The following is a 20,454-nucleotide window of genomic DNA, read 5'->3' on the forward strand; positions in this document are numbered from 1 at the left end:
GAGTTTCAGTTCTAAGTATGGGGAACCCCCAAAATTTATTGTTTATTTTCTATTTTTGTGTGAAAATCTTAATGCGGTTCACAGAATACATCTACTTACCAAGTTTCAACAGTATAGTTCATAAATAGTTTCGGCAAAAAGTGGCTGTGACATACGGACGAACAGACAGACAGATAGACATGACGAATCCATAAGGGTTCCGTTTTTTGCCATTTGGCTACGGAACCCTAAAAATTATGCGCGTAAAAAAAAGTTCCTCTATGGTTTCCTAATCAGGACACGATACCGAATATGTCCTTAAACGGATCCCCACTTTTTTTGTTGTACCTTGTACGTAGGTGGGTGCTTGATAGTCTTAATATGTATATGATATATAATAGTCTACATATAAGTTACATAATTCTATTAGTCATAAGACAAATGGTCGCGTGGGGTCAAGCGACAGAGCGCCAGCATTAATCTTACGGACGGACGGACGGACACACGGTAATTATTGATGCTTCGGACAAACTCATAACAAATTGGTTTAAACTAAATTAGGTAATATTGAGGATTAATTTCGGACAAAAAATTTGAAAGTACCTAAACTATTTTTTTTATTAGTGTTATTTTTATTTACAATAAACACAAAAAAAAATACTTAAAAAAAAATATTTAAGACTAGCTTCTTTTTAATAGAGTTTAATTCCAACGTATATTTTTACATCAAATTGATATCTACATTGGTTTGCACATCATTTGTAAATTATAAGTGTAAATTGTTCAGAAAAAGGTGGAAAAATGTACTGTCTTGGGTGTTTGGGACTTGAACTGACGTCACTGGATCGCTAGTCCGTTACTCTGATTACTCTGATGAAATGGTGTTATTTAAGTTGTCATTCGTGCGTGCATTGCGCTCGTACTTGTGAGTAGTACGTACTTATTGCCCATATAAGGTGGTGTATACATTTTTTTGGTACTTTGTCCTTATCGATATTTTCAGACGTGACTGTACATGTATTGCCGCGAGCGAGGCACACCGGCGAATGATAACATAATGACATCATTTGGATGTCATCTTGATGTCAAAACATAAGTCTGAATTGGCGGAGAGATGCAATTCTGAAAAACCTGAAAGCTATGGGGGTTTACTGTTCAGTTCTCAGAGAGACATTTCGTTTGAACAAAAAATCTCACAATGGAATTGTTTTAGTTGTATTTTATTATTTTCCTCATAATTTATAATTTAAAGTTATTCATTTGCTAATGATTTGTAATAACTATTTTTCTGAAACGTTTACATTTGCAGGACTTTTCAATGAAAACATATTTCAATTAGGTATTTTAATTAAGTTAGGTTACGTTAGGAATTATATTAGAGAATAATTTAAAATACTTACTTATATACCCCTATAAACATGGACTTAACCTTCTAAAATGGATTTATTGGAATATTTTCGGATTTATATTTTGAACTTGATTGACTTTGTCACCATAATGATCGATTCTGTTACAATAGGGTGCCCACAAAATTACCACAAAACATGGTCAAAAATAAAATAATGGGATGCTTCACTTAATAGCCACAAGTCTGTGAACCAGCTCTGCGGTTGAGCAAAGGTTGCAGGAGAAAAAAATATCCCATAAATTTAGTAATTTATATCTCACTGGACGGGTTATCCCAACACATGAGGAATATATCCAAAAGATTTTATTTCCCTTGTACACTTTGCTCTAAATTGAACGTTGGGCCAGTTAAATTAGGTCTTTTGTTTAGAGTCAAAGCGATATGGATATATGTACTTTTTAAAGGTCATTTCTGACCGTGTACTCTGGTCGCGAGGCCTTTATGTAGACCGCTTCCTACCCATTAAAAGAGTCTAGATAATAAACGTCGCGGTAAACTAAACTGAATGTCTTTTAAAAGCCTAGTTCTCGGCCGGTTTATGATTCGTAAGCACGTAGCCGGTAGAGCGGTATGGAACAAACGCTTATGGAAAATAGTATCCAGGCGACTATTTTTCGTGTCCGACCGAAGTTTCGGTTACGGGTTTCGACAAGTTTCGGCATAAAATCTATGAAAATTCGATTGAATAAATATCGAACCTTCCAGCAACGCCGAAACTGTACTTTTGGTAGTATCCGACCGAAGTTTCGGTTTCGGCCGATTTGGATTCGGTTTTTAAATCCGATTAAGGAAGACGCTCATCACGGTTACTCCGGAATGGGAATCCAGCGTTTTCCGAAAGTCCTTATACTTAAATAAAAGTAGTGAATTAAAACTATGGGGAAGGTGTTAAATAAATTGTTTCCGTACATAATTCAGGACAATCTGTCTTTTTCTTTCATCATATGGAATCTAGAAATAAACCATCTACAATTAGTTTTCACCGTCCTACCCGTCGTACCTACTTTTTGGTACCCCTAATGTTCAAAGTTGAACATTAATATAGAGATGAAGTAAATACTTAAACAATTGGATAATGAAGCCCTGGAGTTGAATAATAGCTTTAAATATTCATACCGCTAATAGGGGACTATTTAAGTCTATTACCATCGACACGTCCCTGTTGAGGAAAACGCCTCATTTTCCTACTGTACCGACATTTTACATGTTTTAAGAGGATAGTATAGTACGTACTCGTCCATATATAATAATAAAACATAAGGTATAACATATAGGTATAATGAAACATACTATAGTATTTATTTAGTAATTTTATTTCGCTTAAAAGTTACGGTTTTTTTTTTGTTTAATTCTCACTGTACCCACCTTGAAGTTTCTCTGTTTTGCCTTATGGTTGACTGGTAGAGAATGCCTATGGGCATTAAGTCCGCCTGTTGTACTCTTTTTTATGTGCAATAAAGTTTAAAATAAATAAATAAATATATAGTAAAAAGGGAAAATGTTATTCCACTTCTACATATTTTCCATTCTCCATGATTTTTTTGTATGTTGTTGACACAATGAAAAACTAGGTTTATAGGATATTTCTTATTTCAAAAGGAGATCATCGCTATCGGCCCACTGGGTATAGTCTGCTTTCGAAGATCAAGTACGCCATAATAAATGTATGGCGAACTTGATCTTAGAAAACGGACAGACTGTACTATCGCGTATAAAAGTTCATACTATTCTATTAATCAAAACGCATTATAATACGCAAAATAGTCATAATATTGGGGGTAATTGAAACGGAAATTAGAAATATATAATAAAAATACATTTTATTGTTCTGTTCCATAATTCAATACATTTCATTGAATAATCACTCAAAGTAACAATGAACTTCCGAACAAGATCAAAATATAACTTTTTGTTGTATGAGGATACGATTATAGTTTTATTTACTTGTCAGAATTAGTCTATTTTCTTTTAACAATCCATAATACTTTTACATGATAGTGTATGTTTTTCTTGCCAGGTTCAAGTTTTTTTTGCAGGATTTCTCAAAATTCCCGTTTTATTTCGTGATCCTGTTTTCACCATAATAATCTAGCAATTACCTATAACGATTAATTTCCTATATACATTACATATATATAGGAAATTAATCAACTTGACGAGGGGGCCCAAACGCGTAAGAAAATTGACGATCTCCTTTGCAAAACAAAAAATATGTGTGTCATTTTTAAAACGAAACCTAATAACCTAGAATATATTATGCTGAAGTGATCGACATCAAAATCAAAGTAATTTGTCAAGATTTAGTTAGTGGAAACCGTTTTCTCCCGTAATGGAATTTAATAGAAAAAGTACCGCTATTTCGTTAGGATCGCAAAGCTATTCTTCCCTCGTAAAAAGCGTTGGTAGCCTTGCACGCCCTTGCAGTGCCGGACATCCTGGGGCCCATTTCTCGAACGGTATTAGACTCTAGGTAATATTATTAGTCCACGAAATGTCAAATCGTATGAGTTACCATGGCAACACACTACTTAATAATATTAGTCTAATACCGTTCGAGAAATGGGCCCCTGGGCTGGATTCCGGGTCATGTAATAATGTTCTTATGTCGAAAACTATTGTAGTCTATAAAATATCACTTCGAAATTTAGCAGTCGTTTTTCATAATAGGAAAACTTCGTAAGAAACCGGACTAATCCCAATAAGACCTACATTTTCATCTATGTTGTATTTTCAATTAGGGATGGCATTGAACAAACGGCTTTACATTTTGTTATACGAATTTAATTTTTCACCATTTCGTCTCAGCTGTATAGTGTTCAGCTGGGCTGCTCCAGTACACCATTTCGTCCTGTTCAGGTATAGGCATCCAATGGTGACCTGGGCAAAAAAGTCGTACGTTCAGACTTTAACGATCAATTTTCCTAATAATTCGAGACAACAAAAATGTTTTAATACTTATAATAACCTGATACGAATAAGGGCGTTTTATATTCTAGGGTTCCGTAGCCAAAATGCCAAAAATCTTTATAGCTGTTATGCAATGATTATTTTTTAATGTTGGGGCTGAAAATACTAGTATTATATTGCATTCACAAAATATGCTAATTTTAACAACGTCTTTGTATTGTTAATTCGTGGTATTGTACACGGATATTGTATGTACCAATATGAAGTTATTTGTAACTAGGTAAAGTAGGATTTGCCGCCTCGGCTTCAGTAAGCTCCTGGTCATCGAGCTCGGTGAGTGGTGAGTTAACTCGCACGTTTTAATTTGAGGCGAACTCTTTTACTTGATGATACCTTCGTAGAGATAGGATGTGCCGCACCGAGTGCCTGCGGTAGTTGAGGCGTCCTGCTGCATATTGAAACTCTTACTGGCGAGGCAGCTCTTTTACTTCGAGACAACTTCATTACGATCGTACCTTGGTTGTGGTAGGTGCCACAACAGCTCTGGTAGTTAAGGCACCCTGCTGTATCCTGGAGTTCTTTCTGGCGAGGCAACTCTTTTACTCAGAGGCAACTCCATTACTTAAAGGCAAAATGATCGTACCTTGGTAGAGATAGGATTTGCCGCCGCGACTTCGGTAGTTGAGGCGCCCTGCTGCATCCTGGAGCTCATTCTTGCGAGGCAATTCTTTCATCCGCGCCAATGCATATACTGTCTCTTTCTGAAAGTTTAATTAAAATGACAACACACAGCATTATATTATTAGTCTCATGAAGTATATGGAAACTCGTTCCGTGCACCCGCGCAAGACAACGGAGGCACTAATAGCTACCCAGTAATGTTGCCAACACTGTTAGTCGAAACATTAATTCAACTAAACATTTACAATTACAAATTGAACCGTAAACTGTAACCATCCTTTACGGTTCAATTTGTAATGGTAAATTTAAATTGCACTTAACGGACGGCCAACACTAGTTACCAACCTTGCAAACCATCATGCCAACGATCTTGTTGTCTCCTGTCTGTTTCATGCGAACCTCCAATGGCATAAGTTTTCGTCCTGCGCCATGCAGATCTAAAACCCCAGAATTTTCAGTTATTATTCCAATAAAGACAAAATGATTATAGGGTGTTTTTCTTAACTATATCTGACCATACTCTGAAGGGTTTATATGTAGGTCATACCATACCGAACAACGTTTATTATGGAGCCAACCATAATCATAATCATAATCGCCGAAATGATTCGCCGAAATGTAGGTAACAGAAAGCAGTTTTTTTTCTTTTGGCCTCATAGTAAAACTTATTGAGGCCATAACCTAAGTATTCACCCCACCTGGGTCATTTTATTTTTTACTGCAGGTTTTTACAATTTCAAAGAATCTTGAAATTTTAATATTTGTAATGCGTTTTAACTTACACTAGCTTTAAAAATGATATGCACAGAATAGGCCCTTGGCTTATTTTTACTATTTATAGCCTGGAACATGCAAATATACAACTATGTTACCGTCCCATACATATATAATATATATACAATATTTTTTATTTTCGTTACAAGGTATCGTTAGTGCGGCATTAAGATGTGCTTTATAAATAAATAAATATTATAGGACATTATTACACAAATTGACTAAGTCCCACAGTAAGCTCAATAAGTCTTGTGTTGAGGGTACTTAGACAACGATATATATAATTTATAAATACTTAAATACATAGAAAACACCCATGACTCAGGAACAAATGTCCATGCTTATCACACGAATAAATGCCCTTACCAGGATTTCAACCCGGGACCATCAGCTTCGTAGGCAGGGTCACTACCCACTAGGCCAAACCGGTCGTCAAAGTCAAGGTCGTGCTTTATATTCATATACAATTTAAAAAAATACATAATGTACAAATATAAAAATCAAATACCTTATTCTGGGGGCAAAGATGCCTGCAGTAAAAAGTAGAATGACCCACCTAACAAAAATTACAGAATTAATTAATTACTTATAAAAATTAATTAATGGCTTCATTTTACATTAAGACCTGTAAGATAAAGTTTTTTTATACAATATAGGAGGCAAACGAGCAGACGAAGTGCCTGGTGGTAAGTAATTATCGTTGCCCATAGACCCTGAAACACCGGCCTTTAAGATGGGAGTACGCTCTTTTCTTGAAGGTATCCTAGAAAACAGGCACACAAACACGCTGACCCCAAGTAAATGGATAATAGCATGAAAATGATAAAACAAGCAAGGCGATGAGAATAGAGTGCTTTAGTTACACCCCCACTTTATCTGCTTTTGTAATAACCCCAATGATACTCCAGATAGGTTAAGGCGTTCCAAAATTGAAGCGCTTACATACCTTGTATAAATTGTACAAGTTGCTTTTAGTCGCTCCTAGGCAAGCGAGAAATTTGCACGTGCTAACGAGCTCCCGCACACCAAATCAAAAAGAGGCAAGCTTAAGTTTGACAATGACAATAACAAAGATGAATGGTATGATAAAATTAATTAACAGAAACAGATCCATTCGAGGGTACCTAATGAAATAAATATGGAAGTATGCTTATGCTCTTTATGTGTCTATTAGTTATATAATACCATTAAGTTACTCTAGGACGTACCTGCGAGGCTGGACGTGAATAACCGTCCAACAGGTATAATGGTCTACTCACTTTGAACCGCCTTCACATTAAACATCAAGTACGGACAGTACTTGTCTGTCTCCTAGTTCCACTAATAGTGAAAGTCGGCCCCTACTCTAAGCATAACGTGTTTAGCCGTCCTGTCGACGGGATAGACCACACGGTACATGTTTTTTAGTGACCCTAGGATATACTTACCTGCGAAGCTGGACGTGAGTAACCTTCCAACTGGTATAATGGTCTACTCACTTTGAACCGCCTTCACGTTATACATCAGGTACTGTCCTCTGTCTCCTAGTTCGACTAATAGTGAGAGGTCGGCCCCTACTCTGAGCATGACGTGCTTAGCCGTCCAGTTGACGGGATAGGCCACACGGTTGTCTAGGCATTTGTGGAGGTAGGTGTAGTTCTGCAAAAAATATATTGATAATACTTTTGTTGCTTTTTAGAGCTCTGTACCTACTTAAACAGTGTCAAATGAAACTCTATTGCTAACCTACGCTGTCATCTGTGGGTACGTTTATCAGCAGGTCATGGTGTTGCCCTTGAGCCATCCTAGATGTCGCTTTTTGTGGGGGCCCCTCTTGTGAGGGTGAGTCACCGTCTGCCGGAAATAAAATTGCATACCGTTTTATGAGACAGGCGTCCAGTTTTTATCCCATAACCCAGTTCCTAGTCCATCGCTTTGACCCAATAACCTAGTTCATTTTAGATCCCACCAACTCTCAATAGTCCTTACACCCTGGCGGGTGCTGCCTCTGCGTGCGTCCCGTGAAACGGGCAAGCGCAGCCTTCTCTCGGTATATCCCTTAGATTTCATTAAAGTGCCAAAAAGGTCTCTACGTGTTGGCTTCGGCTCCGCGCACGCCTCCCAGAGGTTTCCGGACCTCTGGGAGAAGTGCGCGGAGCACGATTGTTCCGTGATGGGAAAGGTGTAATGAAAATAAAAACTATGTACACAGACGTGATGAAGTCCGTCCGGAGCCGTCCGCGTCCGCGATGAGCCGACCGGCTTGCGACCGTACAAATGTGAATTGCGCTCCGATGGCATCCGGTCGGTGGGAATCATACATTATTTTATGGAATGTAGCTTTTTCAGAAAAGATAAAGGTTTTTACTCACATTCTTCGTGGGCAAGTCAAAATGGAAATTGAAGGAGTCCGGCTGCGGGGCCCAGTAGTAGAACACAAACCACGGCCCCTTGGTCATCGTTTGCGGGTTGAAGCGCGCGTACTGTCCGAATTCCTCGCACGTCGTGCGCTCGCGGTGGTCCCAGTGTGGACCTAGCTTTACTTTCTTGGATAACACTGGCGTTATCAGTATGAGGAGGAGTATTTTGAATGTTTGTGATATCATTATTGTTATCTAAATGTTAAATAAAAGTTATATAAAAAAATTGCAGTCAGTAATTTAAGATGAAAATTTTGTTCAATTTTTGGCCTTCGAATTAAAAAAAATAGGATTTTGTTTTTCTCTTAAGTTACAGTTAGGATTTGACTTTGGATGGAATAGTCTGTTTTATTAAAGTAGGTATTATATGTATAGGTAAGTAGATAATGTTTATAATGCACGTTTAGGTAAGTATAGGATTCACCGTGCCGTGCCTACACTGTATCTGCACTGACTATGACTGACGAGATGAATCCGTACCACGTTTATAATCAATAGAGGGATGTTGTAGCATTCTTTGACCGCTGTTAATCTTTGAATGTGTCAACATCTGAATTACCTCTGAATAACAGATTTCCAGACTACCATTGTTTCGAGTGAAAACTTAGACGCCCTATATTAACGGCACCGGTCATTGGGACATTTAAGAGAAAATTTGGAGTATTTTTAATATTTCACGGACACCTGTAAAATTTCTCCCGCTTTATGCTTTAAAAGTTGAATTTCCAATTCGTCCTTTATGTTTTCTATGTATTTAATGAAAGCTAATTCTTCTTTCAATATTAGTAACCAATTAAAATAAAACTATGGTTTTTTGCTTCCAGTTTCAAACTAACTAATATCAATGAAAAATTTAACTTAAGCAGCTCTTTGGCTCTTGTTTATGGTAAAAAGTTGCCAGCGATTAAAAACTGATGGTTAATACTTGTTTGACAGGATTTGTCTATACCATCCCATTACTGGCGCCTGTTCCATTATAGGGGTGTTACTATATAATAATTGATTCGTATCATTTCATAACGACTGCTTTTTCGGGTTTCATTTTCTGTGACGGGTGATCGGTGATCACTTGATGTTTCCTATAGAAAACTGCACTGCGCGCGTAGCCAGCATGTTAATCGTTAACGCTACGCGAACGAAATGCAACTGTCACTGTCGCACTAATATGAAAGAGTGATAGAAAGAGATGACTGCGATACGCTACGGAGCGTTAACGATTGGCACGTTGGCTACGCGGCCTGAAGTGTAGGGCGTCACGGCCCGGGCCCGGATCGTTCTAGCGTGAGTCATGCTTTATACAGGGACGCCGTCCAAGAGAATGCGAAAAAAATATGTCAACTTACATGGAGCTAACTGACAATAGGGAAATGGGTTCTAGTAGATGCTATTATCGCTTCTTTATAATTTTTGACAGTCATTGCATAAACGTCAAAATAAATAGAGAGTCAATAAATTATTAAATACCATAAAATTACAACAAATTCAGTTCTGTTAAAATATGAATAGAATTCACTGAAAGAAATATATGCCATAGCTTTTTTCTTGTTGTATTGCTATTACCTATAAGCGCATTTTTTCACAGAACATTTCGTCGTTGTCGACGGCCAAAACGAGACTGGGAGCAAAAGTCGTGCCCAAGCTGTTTGAGCATTACTTTTGTGGGGCCATTTTTTTCGGCTGATTGTGAATATACAGTTAATTAGACTACATCAATGGTTTAAATGAAATTCTTAATAATTATAATATTCATATAATTTCTTTTAATAAGTATTTTAATTCAATAAGACACCTATTTCATAAAATCCCTGAAAAAAAATGTCTTAAAAACATAACATATTTATATATTTTTATTTTTTCATACTTTTATCTTCAATAATGTAGTTTATAAATTCTATCCATTCTTTCTCGAAATTCCTGAACAACTTCGCCTTTCTCCCATTGTTTAACGCACTATACTTTATAGAATTCATCGCCAGCTGCTTCAGCATTCTCAGATCTGCCTTCTTACTGGCGATGGCCATGAAGGCAACACAAAAGTCGTCTGTCAAAGGCTTCGCGCCCCACACGCCGGGGTCGTCGCTCAACAGTACCACGGGCAAACCCAGCGCCAAATACAACGCCAGTGGATGGTTCCGCAAATCTTTAACCAATGATAACACAGAGTTTGATATCACATTCACTTCTATAGCTATGTCCTTTTCCCAGACAAGCTTGATTAGTTCTGGATGCTTGATTAATTCTAGATGCTTGAACAATGCATATCCATGGCCTATGCGTTTCATTCCCAGCAATATAAGCATCAAACAATTTGTCATCCACTGGAGTCCCGAACTGGTTGGCTTCGCCTGCGTGAAAAAAATAGACTACTTCACCTTTTGCTCCTAATAGTTCTGGTAAATATTGCTTTAGAGGTTTCCCTATGTCTTCTTGTCCAACGAGATCAAAGCCAGCGAACACCTCAGGCAGAATTCGTTTTACTAGTCGAGCTAGATTCAGATCTCCTTGAACTTGTTCTGCAGTAAGGGTTTGCATCCATAAATTTCCTTGCCACCTGATGGTACAGTGATGCCATATAAAGATCGCCGTGCACTGTCCCATTCAGCTCGTATAAAGAGGTCAGTCCTGTCCTAATCTCGACATAGAAAACATTTTCATCATATATATTCTGCAACGATTTATAAATCATTTTTTCGTGCACAGGTCGGTACTCAACCAGAGACGAGATAGCATCGACATAAAGTTCAAATTCTTTCCACACTTTTTTTTTCATCTGAAAAATCATCCTCATGACCTAAATTAGACGTCTTTTAGCATTTTATCAAATTGAGTAACATTCCCATATTTTTTTCTAAGATCTTTCACTGAATGCCATGGGGCAGAGCAATTTCGCTTTGGCATTTTATCAGAAAAATTAAATTGCAAATGGTCTTCCGTCAGACAAATGTATAAATGATCTTCGTAAGTCAGCTTCAACATGTCATCAGGGTCCAGCATCAGCAAATCGTGGATGTGGAGCGCTGCTCCTTAGGGCATCCTACACATCATCTCATATGTCTTTGAGCGCCTCATGCCATCCCTGTATGTAAAAAATGATCCAGAAAAGTCCAAATACTGTGTATTGTTTAAAGAATTATCTGAATCTATATTTTTGCATTGCATCAATTTGTTATTGGCGTGCATTTCTCTATCCGAGAGGACCAATTTGCTTCCGAGTGAAATTTGTAAATCCATTTCCATTAGCCTTGCTCTTTTCACCATATATTTAATGATGTTTTCCGCGGCGATTTGATCAAAACACTAATCGTGATTATTTTCATGGCAACTCTTCACAGGATAGTTACTAAGTATAATTAGTTTTAATTATGTCTCGATCTCTCGACTTAGCTGCGGGTACTGTTGTCAGGTAATTTCATCTTCATATTTATACTCACTATTTATCTTTTCTATATTATCGTACAACGTAGCTAGAGTAGGTGGTAGCTTATTACTTAGCTGTTGAAATTCCATTCCTAATATTTGCGTATATTGTTTTTTTTACGTCAGACTATGACTAGTTTTTCGACCTTTCTTAATTAAACATATTACATCGTTTGCATCTATTTTGCAGATTGCTTAATTAGATATTTATACAATAGTAAACATTAAAGCACCATTATTTTTAAAGTTAAAAAATTGTAGGTATTATGGTTTGTATTCCTACACAACTTTTCATCTATGGTGTATAGAAAGACTTCACAACAGCAGAATGCTGATCTAGATTCATTTTTTCGTTAAAGTCTTCAAACCTATCATCTTTCGGTGACCCCACTTGGCCCTGTTTGGTCACAGGAGCCCCGATGCCATGGAAGCCAAGCTTGGCAGCCTCGGCGGCGCTCTCTTGAGGGTCCGGCTCTTCCCCCACCACAGCCAGCATCATGGCCAAGTGCTCCTCACAGAACATCATTGCAAGGTATTGGTCCACCATCTTCATTCTGATTGTAGCGTGTGGGTACCATGTCGTTGAATCTGAAATTGAATGTTTTTTTATTGAATTATCAGTAGTCTATTGATACAGGGTTCATAAAGAACAAAGAACTAACTAGTCAACAAAGATCAAAAATATATCTCAGAGAGTTGTATACATCGCCAGTTGTATAAGCAACACATTGTACATATTATATACACCTGTAAAGTGGAATTTTAATACTAAATGTACGTATCTACATGAACACACTTAACTGACATTGGTAATCCTTATTCCTTTGCAATAAGGTTTACGTGTGATCAATAAACGATTGATTGAATTGATCTTTCCGGCCGATTTAAACGGCAGTAAGCGTCTGTGGTAAAGAAAGGACGGTTACCACGAGGAATAACGTTACTTGACCGGCCCGGATTCTATCTCTATTGCACGCGCATTACTATATTGCTGTCCCACTCGCAGCATGTTATTGACCGCTGACATCATGGGCGGGACAGCAAAATACGCGTGGTAGAGATAGGGACAGGTGGGTCAATATCACGTGCAATTGATAGCTTGTTGCGTTCATTCAATGGCAAATTCTTACTTCTAACATCGTCTGGGATGGCAGACTTAGGGATGCCATAGAACAGCCCTCTCTTGTCCCCGGCTACTAGAAGCATCTCAAGCCAGTTACGCAGAAGCAACATGGGTGCTGTCCAGTCTATTTTCTTCGTCAACTTTGACTCGTACAGATCTTTGTATTCTTGCACAACCTAAGGATAATAAAACATAATTATTAAGAGCCACTATAGTGTAAAGAAATAATTATCAGGACTTAACGTGACGATGTTAAACCTGTCTCATTTTTCATCAGAGTTGGATGATCAGACTAGAACTAGTATCTAGTAGTCTGAGAATGCGCTTAATATTTAGCAGCGAATTATCACTATTGTACTATGTAGTTGCATTTCAATAAATCCCACTAAACGATAGAAAACACAAAGATGCTCTCCAACTAGTTAATTTACTAAAATGAAAGCTTATCTTACCCTCCTAGTAGGATATGAGAATTTAAACTCCTCAGGGATTGGATAAGTCTGCATCGACCACAAGTAGAACGGGACCCAGTCCACCCCCGCCACGTCTCTTGGATGGAACCGCGCTTTCTTCGCAAAATCATCGCAGCTCGTCCATCTGATGATATCTTCGTTCACTCCAGCCTTCATATCGAACATGCTCAGGGGAACAATATTTTCAAGATTCTTAGGATCTTCAGGCTTTGTCGTATTTTGGTTTCTGCTCCCTTTCTTAAACAAGACCTCGGTTTTGGCTACCCTGTCCTCGTATATTTCAGGTCTAGCAAGATTTAATCCGTGTATAGTCGCGAAATCAAATAAAGCTGGCAGGTTAAACGTATCACTTTTGGATTGTATTGGTTTTGCTGGCGTTTTATGTTGTTCCCGCATCGCTGCTGCCTGTTGCAGGAGGGCCCGTAAATCTTCATCGGATTTCCTTCGATGTACCAGATACAAGGCTACTCCATCAAATGGCTGTTTCTGACCAAGAGACGGGTCATAAACACCTGACACGTCCATATTTAAAAAGTCAATTGGTATCGAGTTGTCATATATGTTAGGGTCCGTGTCCACATTAAATCCTTTATTATGTGGTCTAGATTGACTGCGGAGTTTTTTAGGTCTTGCTTCGATAATAAAGATTAAATGAAGTAAGAGCAAGAGACGCATATTGCCCTGCTTAATCACAAATGAGGAACTGAAGTAAATGTTTGTCTTTATACCCAGAAGCGTGAGAATCATGAAGAACTATGAAAATTGTTTAATGTTTGGGTTAAAGTGGTTGATATTCTGCAATTCTCTGTGGACATAAATCTTGCGCATGTGTATGCGTGCGTATATGTTTATTTACTGTTCTTTACCTACACAATCGTAGCCGTTTAGTATTCTAAAAACAGCACAATAATTAAATGTTACAATTCACAAAGGACGGAAAATTGTCGTAGGTTTTTCGGTTAAAAGGAGGTAACGTACTTATTGAATAAAACTTGAGCACTTTATTTTACAGTTTATGTATACCAACATTTTATAATATTGTGCGATGCTGTTATGTCGAGTTTAGTGCAGCTGCAGAGATATTTAACCCACGGCTCTGGTTAAACAACATTCATGCGGATAACACGTCTCTACAAGTGACTGGTACACGTGTAGTACAGTCAAAAGATTTAATTTGTGACCCATTTCGTACCTTGTCACAGTGACAATAGTATGAGGTCTGTAGAGACTTTCATGTGGTTTGTCACTGTGACAAGGTACGAAATGGGTCACAAATTAAATCTTTTGACTGTACCTACAGGCAGCATCAAATCCAGCGGATCTGGCTGTGTTAAAAGTATGTACCAGTATTTAGGAGCTTACTAGAAAGCAATATGTCTCTCTATGTAGAATAATTAGATTGTAGCAGATAGTATCAAACCTTAACCGAAATAATTATAACCGATTAACCTATAAATTAACCGATAAAATTTCATAACCGGTTATTTAAAACTCGAATTTTCGAAAATATACCAAATTTAATTCCCTTATTTATGAAATATTTTGATTGTATGAAGTTTGAATGTCCAAGGTCATATTTTCATTTTCACTATATTTTGAGCGTTTTATTGAAAAACTAAGACTCCCTAATACTGTACCTTTATTTTCGTACATAAATTACTGATTGTAAATTAATAATTTTTTGTCAAAAATAACCGTAACCGATTACGACGCACCGGGCTATCGGAAACTCTCTAAAACGTATTAAAGTGCTTCTCAAACTCGATATCGTCATCATCAGGGTCGTATGCAGCCGTTGTTGCTTCGGGCCTCGGCGTAGGCCTCGTCAGGTACGAGCGACCCAAACTATTCCAGAACTGCAATCGAGCGGCTGCTTCTGCTAGCTGAAGATAAAATAAGTAAGTATTAAGACGATTCAATGTAGTTAGCCTGGCTAACGATGTCTAATGTCTACCACAAAAACTAGCTATCAACAGAAATGATACAAGGTCAATCTTTGACTTCAACATTTATTGAAATTTGCATTTTTTTTTATGAAGGAAATGGTTGATCAAGATGTTTCTATATATATCTTGCAACAATTCATAATTAATTTAAATGTGCTATCATTCAAATTAATTATTAACTCAATGCCTACGTACTAATAATTAATACGTACTAATAGGCATAGCTAGAGTAGAGGAAGAGGTACAGTGAGAGGTAAAGTCTGCTAATAAATGACACAAATTAAATTACATTTCATAAAAAAGACTCTGGTACATATTTATGTATCCCGTTTCTCTTCTTTGAGCCACAAGTACTGAAAAAAAGTGTCCCGCCTGTAAGGGTGTAGCGTAAAAATTGGCTTTTGATTACCTTAACTTGATTATGTCTACAGGAAAGACGCGAACGAGTTAACTACTTTAACGTTAATGTGTATGACCAAATTAATGGTAAAGCAACTTATGTTTTTTTTAAGCGTATTTAAATATATGTACATGCTTACATAGTTATCGTGCGGCATTTTGTGGACCGGGGCCAAGGCGTAGCAGTAGCGAAGCCCGCAATTCATGATGCCCAGGTACCCAGGCTCCACCACTTTCAGAGCAATGGGTGCTTTAGGTATGTAGGGCACTGGAAATGTTGTTTAGATATAATATAAGTGCAAAATATACATTTAAATATTTAGGTACATATTATGCAATAAATATTTTTTATACTGAGCGTTCCGACTGAACGTCTAGAGATCCTAAGAAGGAGATTTGGCCTAAGTGTGTCAAGTTCCGGCGGTTCCGCAGCCGATTCCCTGACACTGCGGGGTTGCGTAAAGGATAACACGCTAGACCAGGCCGGGGCCGGGCCTGAGCTTCCGGCGCTTCGTCGTCTATGGAACGCACCACGTGATCACCGATCACGTTGCACGCAACTCCAAATTTGTTTAGTCTTCTATCTCGACAGGTGATGCCATCATCATCATCATATTGGATCATTGGCCTTTAACATCAAGAAGATGATGGATTAAGCAGCGTCCATAAGAGTGCGGCACTACTCAAATTACTAGTAAGTCCAATTACCATCAGCTAATATACCCAATATGAGCACTAACACTAACCATGAAAAGCCGTATGCGGCACAATACGGTACACGCCGGACACATTAGTTTTGATGAAGAGTGCCGTGAAGTCTATGCGGCTCTCCATGAACAGCTCGGAGTCGTTAAAGTTGACGTCTTTCAGCTGCTTCTCGAGTTGGACGCGGTAGCGATCTATTAGCTTTAGAAAAAAATATATCTTAAGAATGTGCGGGAAAAGTCTGCAATTAAGTACCTAAACAAGTAGGAAACGATCACCACTTCGCAGACACCACCATCATCACTTATCATCGCCACTTTTCGACATATATCAGAAGGGCCACTGGCCACTATAGGGAGGAGAAACCGAGAAAAGTTGAGATTGAGAGAGATTGTACGTGAGGTCAGAATTTACAGATAAAATATTATTTAAACTAAACAAATAACTCTTATTTACACAGATTATTTGTTCACTTATAAGTATTTGTATTTTATCCTTTTTTTTGCTGATTTAGCTGATTTAATAGCAGATAACTCATTTTTAATTGGAGTATTGGTTAAACCAATTAGTGTGTCTTCCTTTTCCTTGGTGGAGCCTTAGGCAAGGTTATGAGAATTTCAGATTACGAAACGGTTGCGGTTTACCAGATGCAAATTCTGTAGAAGTCTTAAACTTTTACTAAACCCATTCCCAGTATGAGTACCTACCACTTTCGTGGGCCTCGTGAACCAAACATTATAGCTCTCATGAAACATGCCGTCCCAGGAGTAAAATATCTTCCACTCGATGTCCACTATCTTGTTCACGTCGTGTGTATAGTTGTACATGAACTGTTCGCATGTTGTCCAGTTTTCCATGCTGACGTTGCGAAAGTCCAGGTTTGCTGATGCCGTGGTTACCGACAGGAAAATATACCAAATCATTTTTGCAAAACTAAAATTGAACGGATTTTAACAGAGGTGCAGACTGTACACCGGGAACTGGGGAACTAAGACAAAACAAAAATTAAAGACGTCCAATACTGTGTTAAAGACGCGTCTAAAACTTTTTAGTTGACCTGCTGGTTAATGCTTCACACTGACTGTTGATTTCGTTTTACTTTGTTTATATATTGGTTGTGACTAGGTACTTATTTACCTTTTTAAAGGATGCTGGTTTGCATTACCGAAAATGTAAACAAAACTGACCTTTATGTCATATCAACAATATCGATTATGACAACAAAAACACCGGTTTCAGGTAACTGAATTAACAGCGAAAGAAATTCTACAAACATTTTAAATAATTTGTATTCAAAATACAGAAGGGAATTCACACTCGTAAATTAAAACGCTGTTTAAAATATTTCGTATATCTTTATCTAAAACATGCATTAACATTCTAGAAGTGTTTAAAATTTAACATAAGTAGTTAATTGTTGAACGTAGACCGTGGGAGATTGACTTCTAGGGCCAAATCTCACTGGGACACCACGGCGCCGGACACCAGATGAGGATACCCTCCATAAAGCTGTACATTTTTTTGGTGGCTGGCGACTAATTGCGCCGCCGTGGTATCCCGGTGGTACATGCTCCTTAGATACTGAATGGGTTGGTGTAAGTCGTATTGGAGTCAGTACTGCACGTTTATGAATGATGTCCATATTGCCTTAGAGTTTTATAGGTTTCTTTCCCTTCATGCAAGCCGAGAAGCCCTCCCCTAGCCCAGCTTCAGCCACAGCCTCAGCCAACTCCTCCTCGGTCGGCGGCGTGCCGCTGTACCGCGCGGATAGCGACACGGCTCCAATGTGGCAGTCCATCATGATCAGGAACTTGCCGTCGCGGATCAGCTTCAGCTGGAACTTGAGGAGCGGCACGCTGGCTTGATGCGGCAGCATCTCGACTGAAAAATGAGAGTGGTTAAGACTACGGCCAAAAAAGTGGGAGAGGCGTTGAAGACATATTATCCTGAATGGGCCAAACTAGACAAATATTTTATGAGAGCATTTTCCGCCCATATAAGTTAAGAGTATTAGATTCATTGTCATAACTATATATTAAAGCCATATCAGAAGGAACCAAATTACGTAAAGAGAACAGAATAGGTACTAGGTAACTATTTCTATTAACCTTCGTAGCCAAAATATCCCTCAGGAGGTCTACGATTCTTGCATGATATCAGCACTATAAACTCCTTGTTGAAAATTGCTTGTGTTTGGAGCTTATTTGCTTATTTCAATACACAATGGAGTCACCATATCCTTTGACCATAATTAGGGTCGATTTACAACTACAGCCAACGTTTTGTTTGTTTTTCTACATGTGCCTTTATTATTCTTTCTTATCTTTCTTGGCCTATATTTGATTATGTTTTATTAACGTGCCTTTATGAATTTGTCGTGGCATCATCAAATGGGCCATACGGAAGGCCCACGCTGCTGACTTGGGTCAATTTCGTGATGCGCACTTAATTTTAAGTTTCTCTGCTTTTATTGTCTGCACATATTCGTACTTGCTTTGTGATTGTCACGAGTACATGTATTTTATCTTATCTTATGCATTAAGAAACGGCTGACTTACCTGGTATACCAAACTATAGTTAAAATTATAGCACTAGCCTGTTGTGAGATGTTCCATATGCCGATAAAATTGCCGGCGATCCCCATGGTCACGAGCAGAGACGCTGCCTCCCACACTGTCTGCGTCTCCAGGTGCTTGCTCATGTCTGTGTAGCAGATGGTTATGATCTGTGCACACAACGCGAGTTTCAAGTGTTGTACTCACTAGCACGCTGTGAGATGTTCGGTATTCCGATAAACTTGCCGGCGGGCCCAGGCTCAGCGAACAGCAGCATCTGATGGTTGAAGTATCCCATGGTGACGAGCAGAGTCGCTGCCTCCCAAACTGGCTGCGTCTCCAGGTGCTTGTTCATGTCAGAGTAGAAGCGGTTGATGATCTGTGTACGAGATACAATTACATAAATGTAGAAAATCAAAATTGGACTGAAATTAAGCGGAATAAAACCCACATAGAATCCTATCTCTAGTAAATAAAATTGCAAGTTGTCAATCGGCTGTTCTTCTCTTGTATTGTGTCCGCATCAACAACGCCACGCATTAAATAATGCTTAATATTAAACACAACAGCTACTACTACCCCGTCTCATCATCAAAAAAAAATTGCGATAGAAACGCAGCGATATAGCATTGCGGGGTAGCGGCATGTCATCTCCTAACCTTAAAATTGCATTGACCTTAGAGGAAAAATACTAGGTTCTTGATTTCCATCTTAGTGTATCCCAATTAGATCCTCAGTTATCACTTTGGAGCCCACAGCCCACGTAGTACTATTATTTATTTTGAGGCAGCGCTAGACTTTTCACCTGTTTAAGTAGTGATGAGTACTTACCAATGGATTAACAGTTTTGAACGTCATATCAAGGCATCCAAAAGACAGTCTCAAATTCCAAGTGTAGTATATCCGCCATTTTGTCTTGATCACCAATTCAGGGTCGAAGTGTGCATTCATTCCAAAACGCGCACACATAGCCTCATTCTGTTTTAGGTCACCATAGCGGTCATCACAGATGCCCAGTTGAATGACGGTGATTAACACAGCTGTACACGTTCGTATACTCATGATGACTGGTTTGGGCTAAGTGGCTGTTCTGTTTTATAAAGATCACAGGTAACTACTGTTCCATATGTCATAAATGTACTTAAGCCATGTCCACACAGTCGATTTTTGTCACAGTTGCTTTTTACGCTTAGATATATCTTAGTTACCTTGTCATGTTATGACATAACAGTATATAGCGAAAAATGTATAGACCCTATTATACAGATATTGAAATGGAGTTTTTGGTGATAGTTTTTTTTTCGAAGTCTGAAGCGTTTGGTGCATCACACTGCAATAAACCTAACCTAACTATCAGTATGAAGATAATTTACCTAGAGTCAAACCAAGATAAAGTGGCTGCGATTGTGATAGCCCAGACGGTGCACGGGTTATTTTAAACGTCAAACTTGTATGAAATGACCATTACTTGACACTTGCACCGTCTGTCAAAATCGCTGCCAACATAATTATCTTAGTCTCAATCTAGTAGCTATACACATTTCTGACTCTGGAGAATAATTACCTGCAAAATATTTTTGCATTTACATTGCATTTTTTACATTTATACTAAACATCAAACCATTAAAAAAATACTTTGTTTTATGCTATTTTTTAATGTGTAGATTCAGTCTGGGCTTACCTTTAGA

At 38.2% G+C, this 20,454-nt stretch overlaps 5 protein-coding genes across 5 annotated transcripts; all 5 read right to left on the reverse strand.

Annotated features, from left to right (window-relative positions):
* Window positions 1-4,329: 4,329 nt before the first annotated feature.
* Window positions 4,330-8,334, reverse strand: LOC133529324 (uncharacterized). Its single transcript, XM_061867020.1, has 4 exons — window positions 8,080-8,334; window positions 7,228-7,423; window positions 5,321-5,412; window positions 4,330-5,055 (listed from the first exon to the last, which is right to left on the reverse strand). Exons 1-4 carry the CDS (start codon window positions 8,332-8,334, stop codon window positions 4,894-4,896), a joined length of 705 nt encoding a protein of 234 aa, XP_061723004.1. The 3' UTR covers window positions 4,330-4,893.
* Window positions 8,335-9,981: 1,647 nt separating this feature from the next.
* On the reverse strand, window positions 9,982-11,176 carry LOC133528929 (adenosine deaminase 2-like). The gene is given in 3 exon segments (XM_061866438.1): window positions 9,982-10,442; window positions 10,444-10,669; window positions 10,671-11,176. Coding segments are annotated over 3 exon segments (939 nt in total). The 5' UTR covers window positions 10,937-11,176; the 3' UTR covers window positions 9,982-9,995.
* A 455-nt stretch (window positions 11,177-11,631) lies between these two features.
* Window positions 11,632-14,366, reverse strand: LOC133528928 (uncharacterized). Its single transcript, XM_061866437.1, has 3 exons — window positions 13,141-14,366; window positions 12,696-12,864; window positions 11,632-12,153 (listed from the first exon to the last, which is right to left on the reverse strand). The coding sequence occupies exons 1-3, from the start codon at window positions 13,906-13,908 to the stop codon at window positions 11,861-11,863; spliced, it is 1,230 nt and encodes a 409-aa protein (XP_061722421.1). The 5' UTR covers window positions 13,909-14,366; the 3' UTR covers window positions 11,632-11,860.
* A 177-nt stretch (window positions 14,367-14,543) lies between these two features.
* On the reverse strand, window positions 14,544-17,439 carry LOC133528931 (uncharacterized). Its single transcript, XM_061866439.1, has 4 exons — window positions 16,919-17,439; window positions 16,253-16,412; window positions 15,647-15,774; window positions 14,544-15,044 (listed from the first exon to the last, which is right to left on the reverse strand). Exons 1-4 carry the CDS (start codon window positions 17,132-17,134, stop codon window positions 14,895-14,897), a joined length of 654 nt encoding a protein of 217 aa, XP_061722423.1. The 5' UTR covers window positions 17,135-17,439; the 3' UTR covers window positions 14,544-14,894.
* A 107-nt stretch (window positions 17,440-17,546) lies between these two features.
* Window positions 17,547-20,156, reverse strand: LOC133528932 (uncharacterized). Its single transcript, XM_061866440.1, has 3 exons — window positions 19,598-20,156; window positions 18,974-19,145; window positions 17,547-18,092 (listed from the first exon to the last, which is right to left on the reverse strand). The coding sequence occupies exons 1-3, from the start codon at window positions 19,826-19,828 to the stop codon at window positions 17,860-17,862; spliced, it is 636 nt and encodes a 211-aa protein (XP_061722424.1). The 5' UTR covers window positions 19,829-20,156; the 3' UTR covers window positions 17,547-17,859.
* Between the last annotated feature and the right edge of the window lie 298 nt (window positions 20,157-20,454).

The sequence above is a fragment of the Cydia pomonella genome, chromosome 20 (genome assembly GCF_033807575.1).
Source record: "Cydia pomonella isolate Wapato2018A chromosome 20, ilCydPomo1, whole genome shotgun sequence".
Lineage (NCBI taxonomy): Eukaryota > Metazoa > Arthropoda > Insecta > Lepidoptera > Tortricidae > Cydia > Cydia pomonella.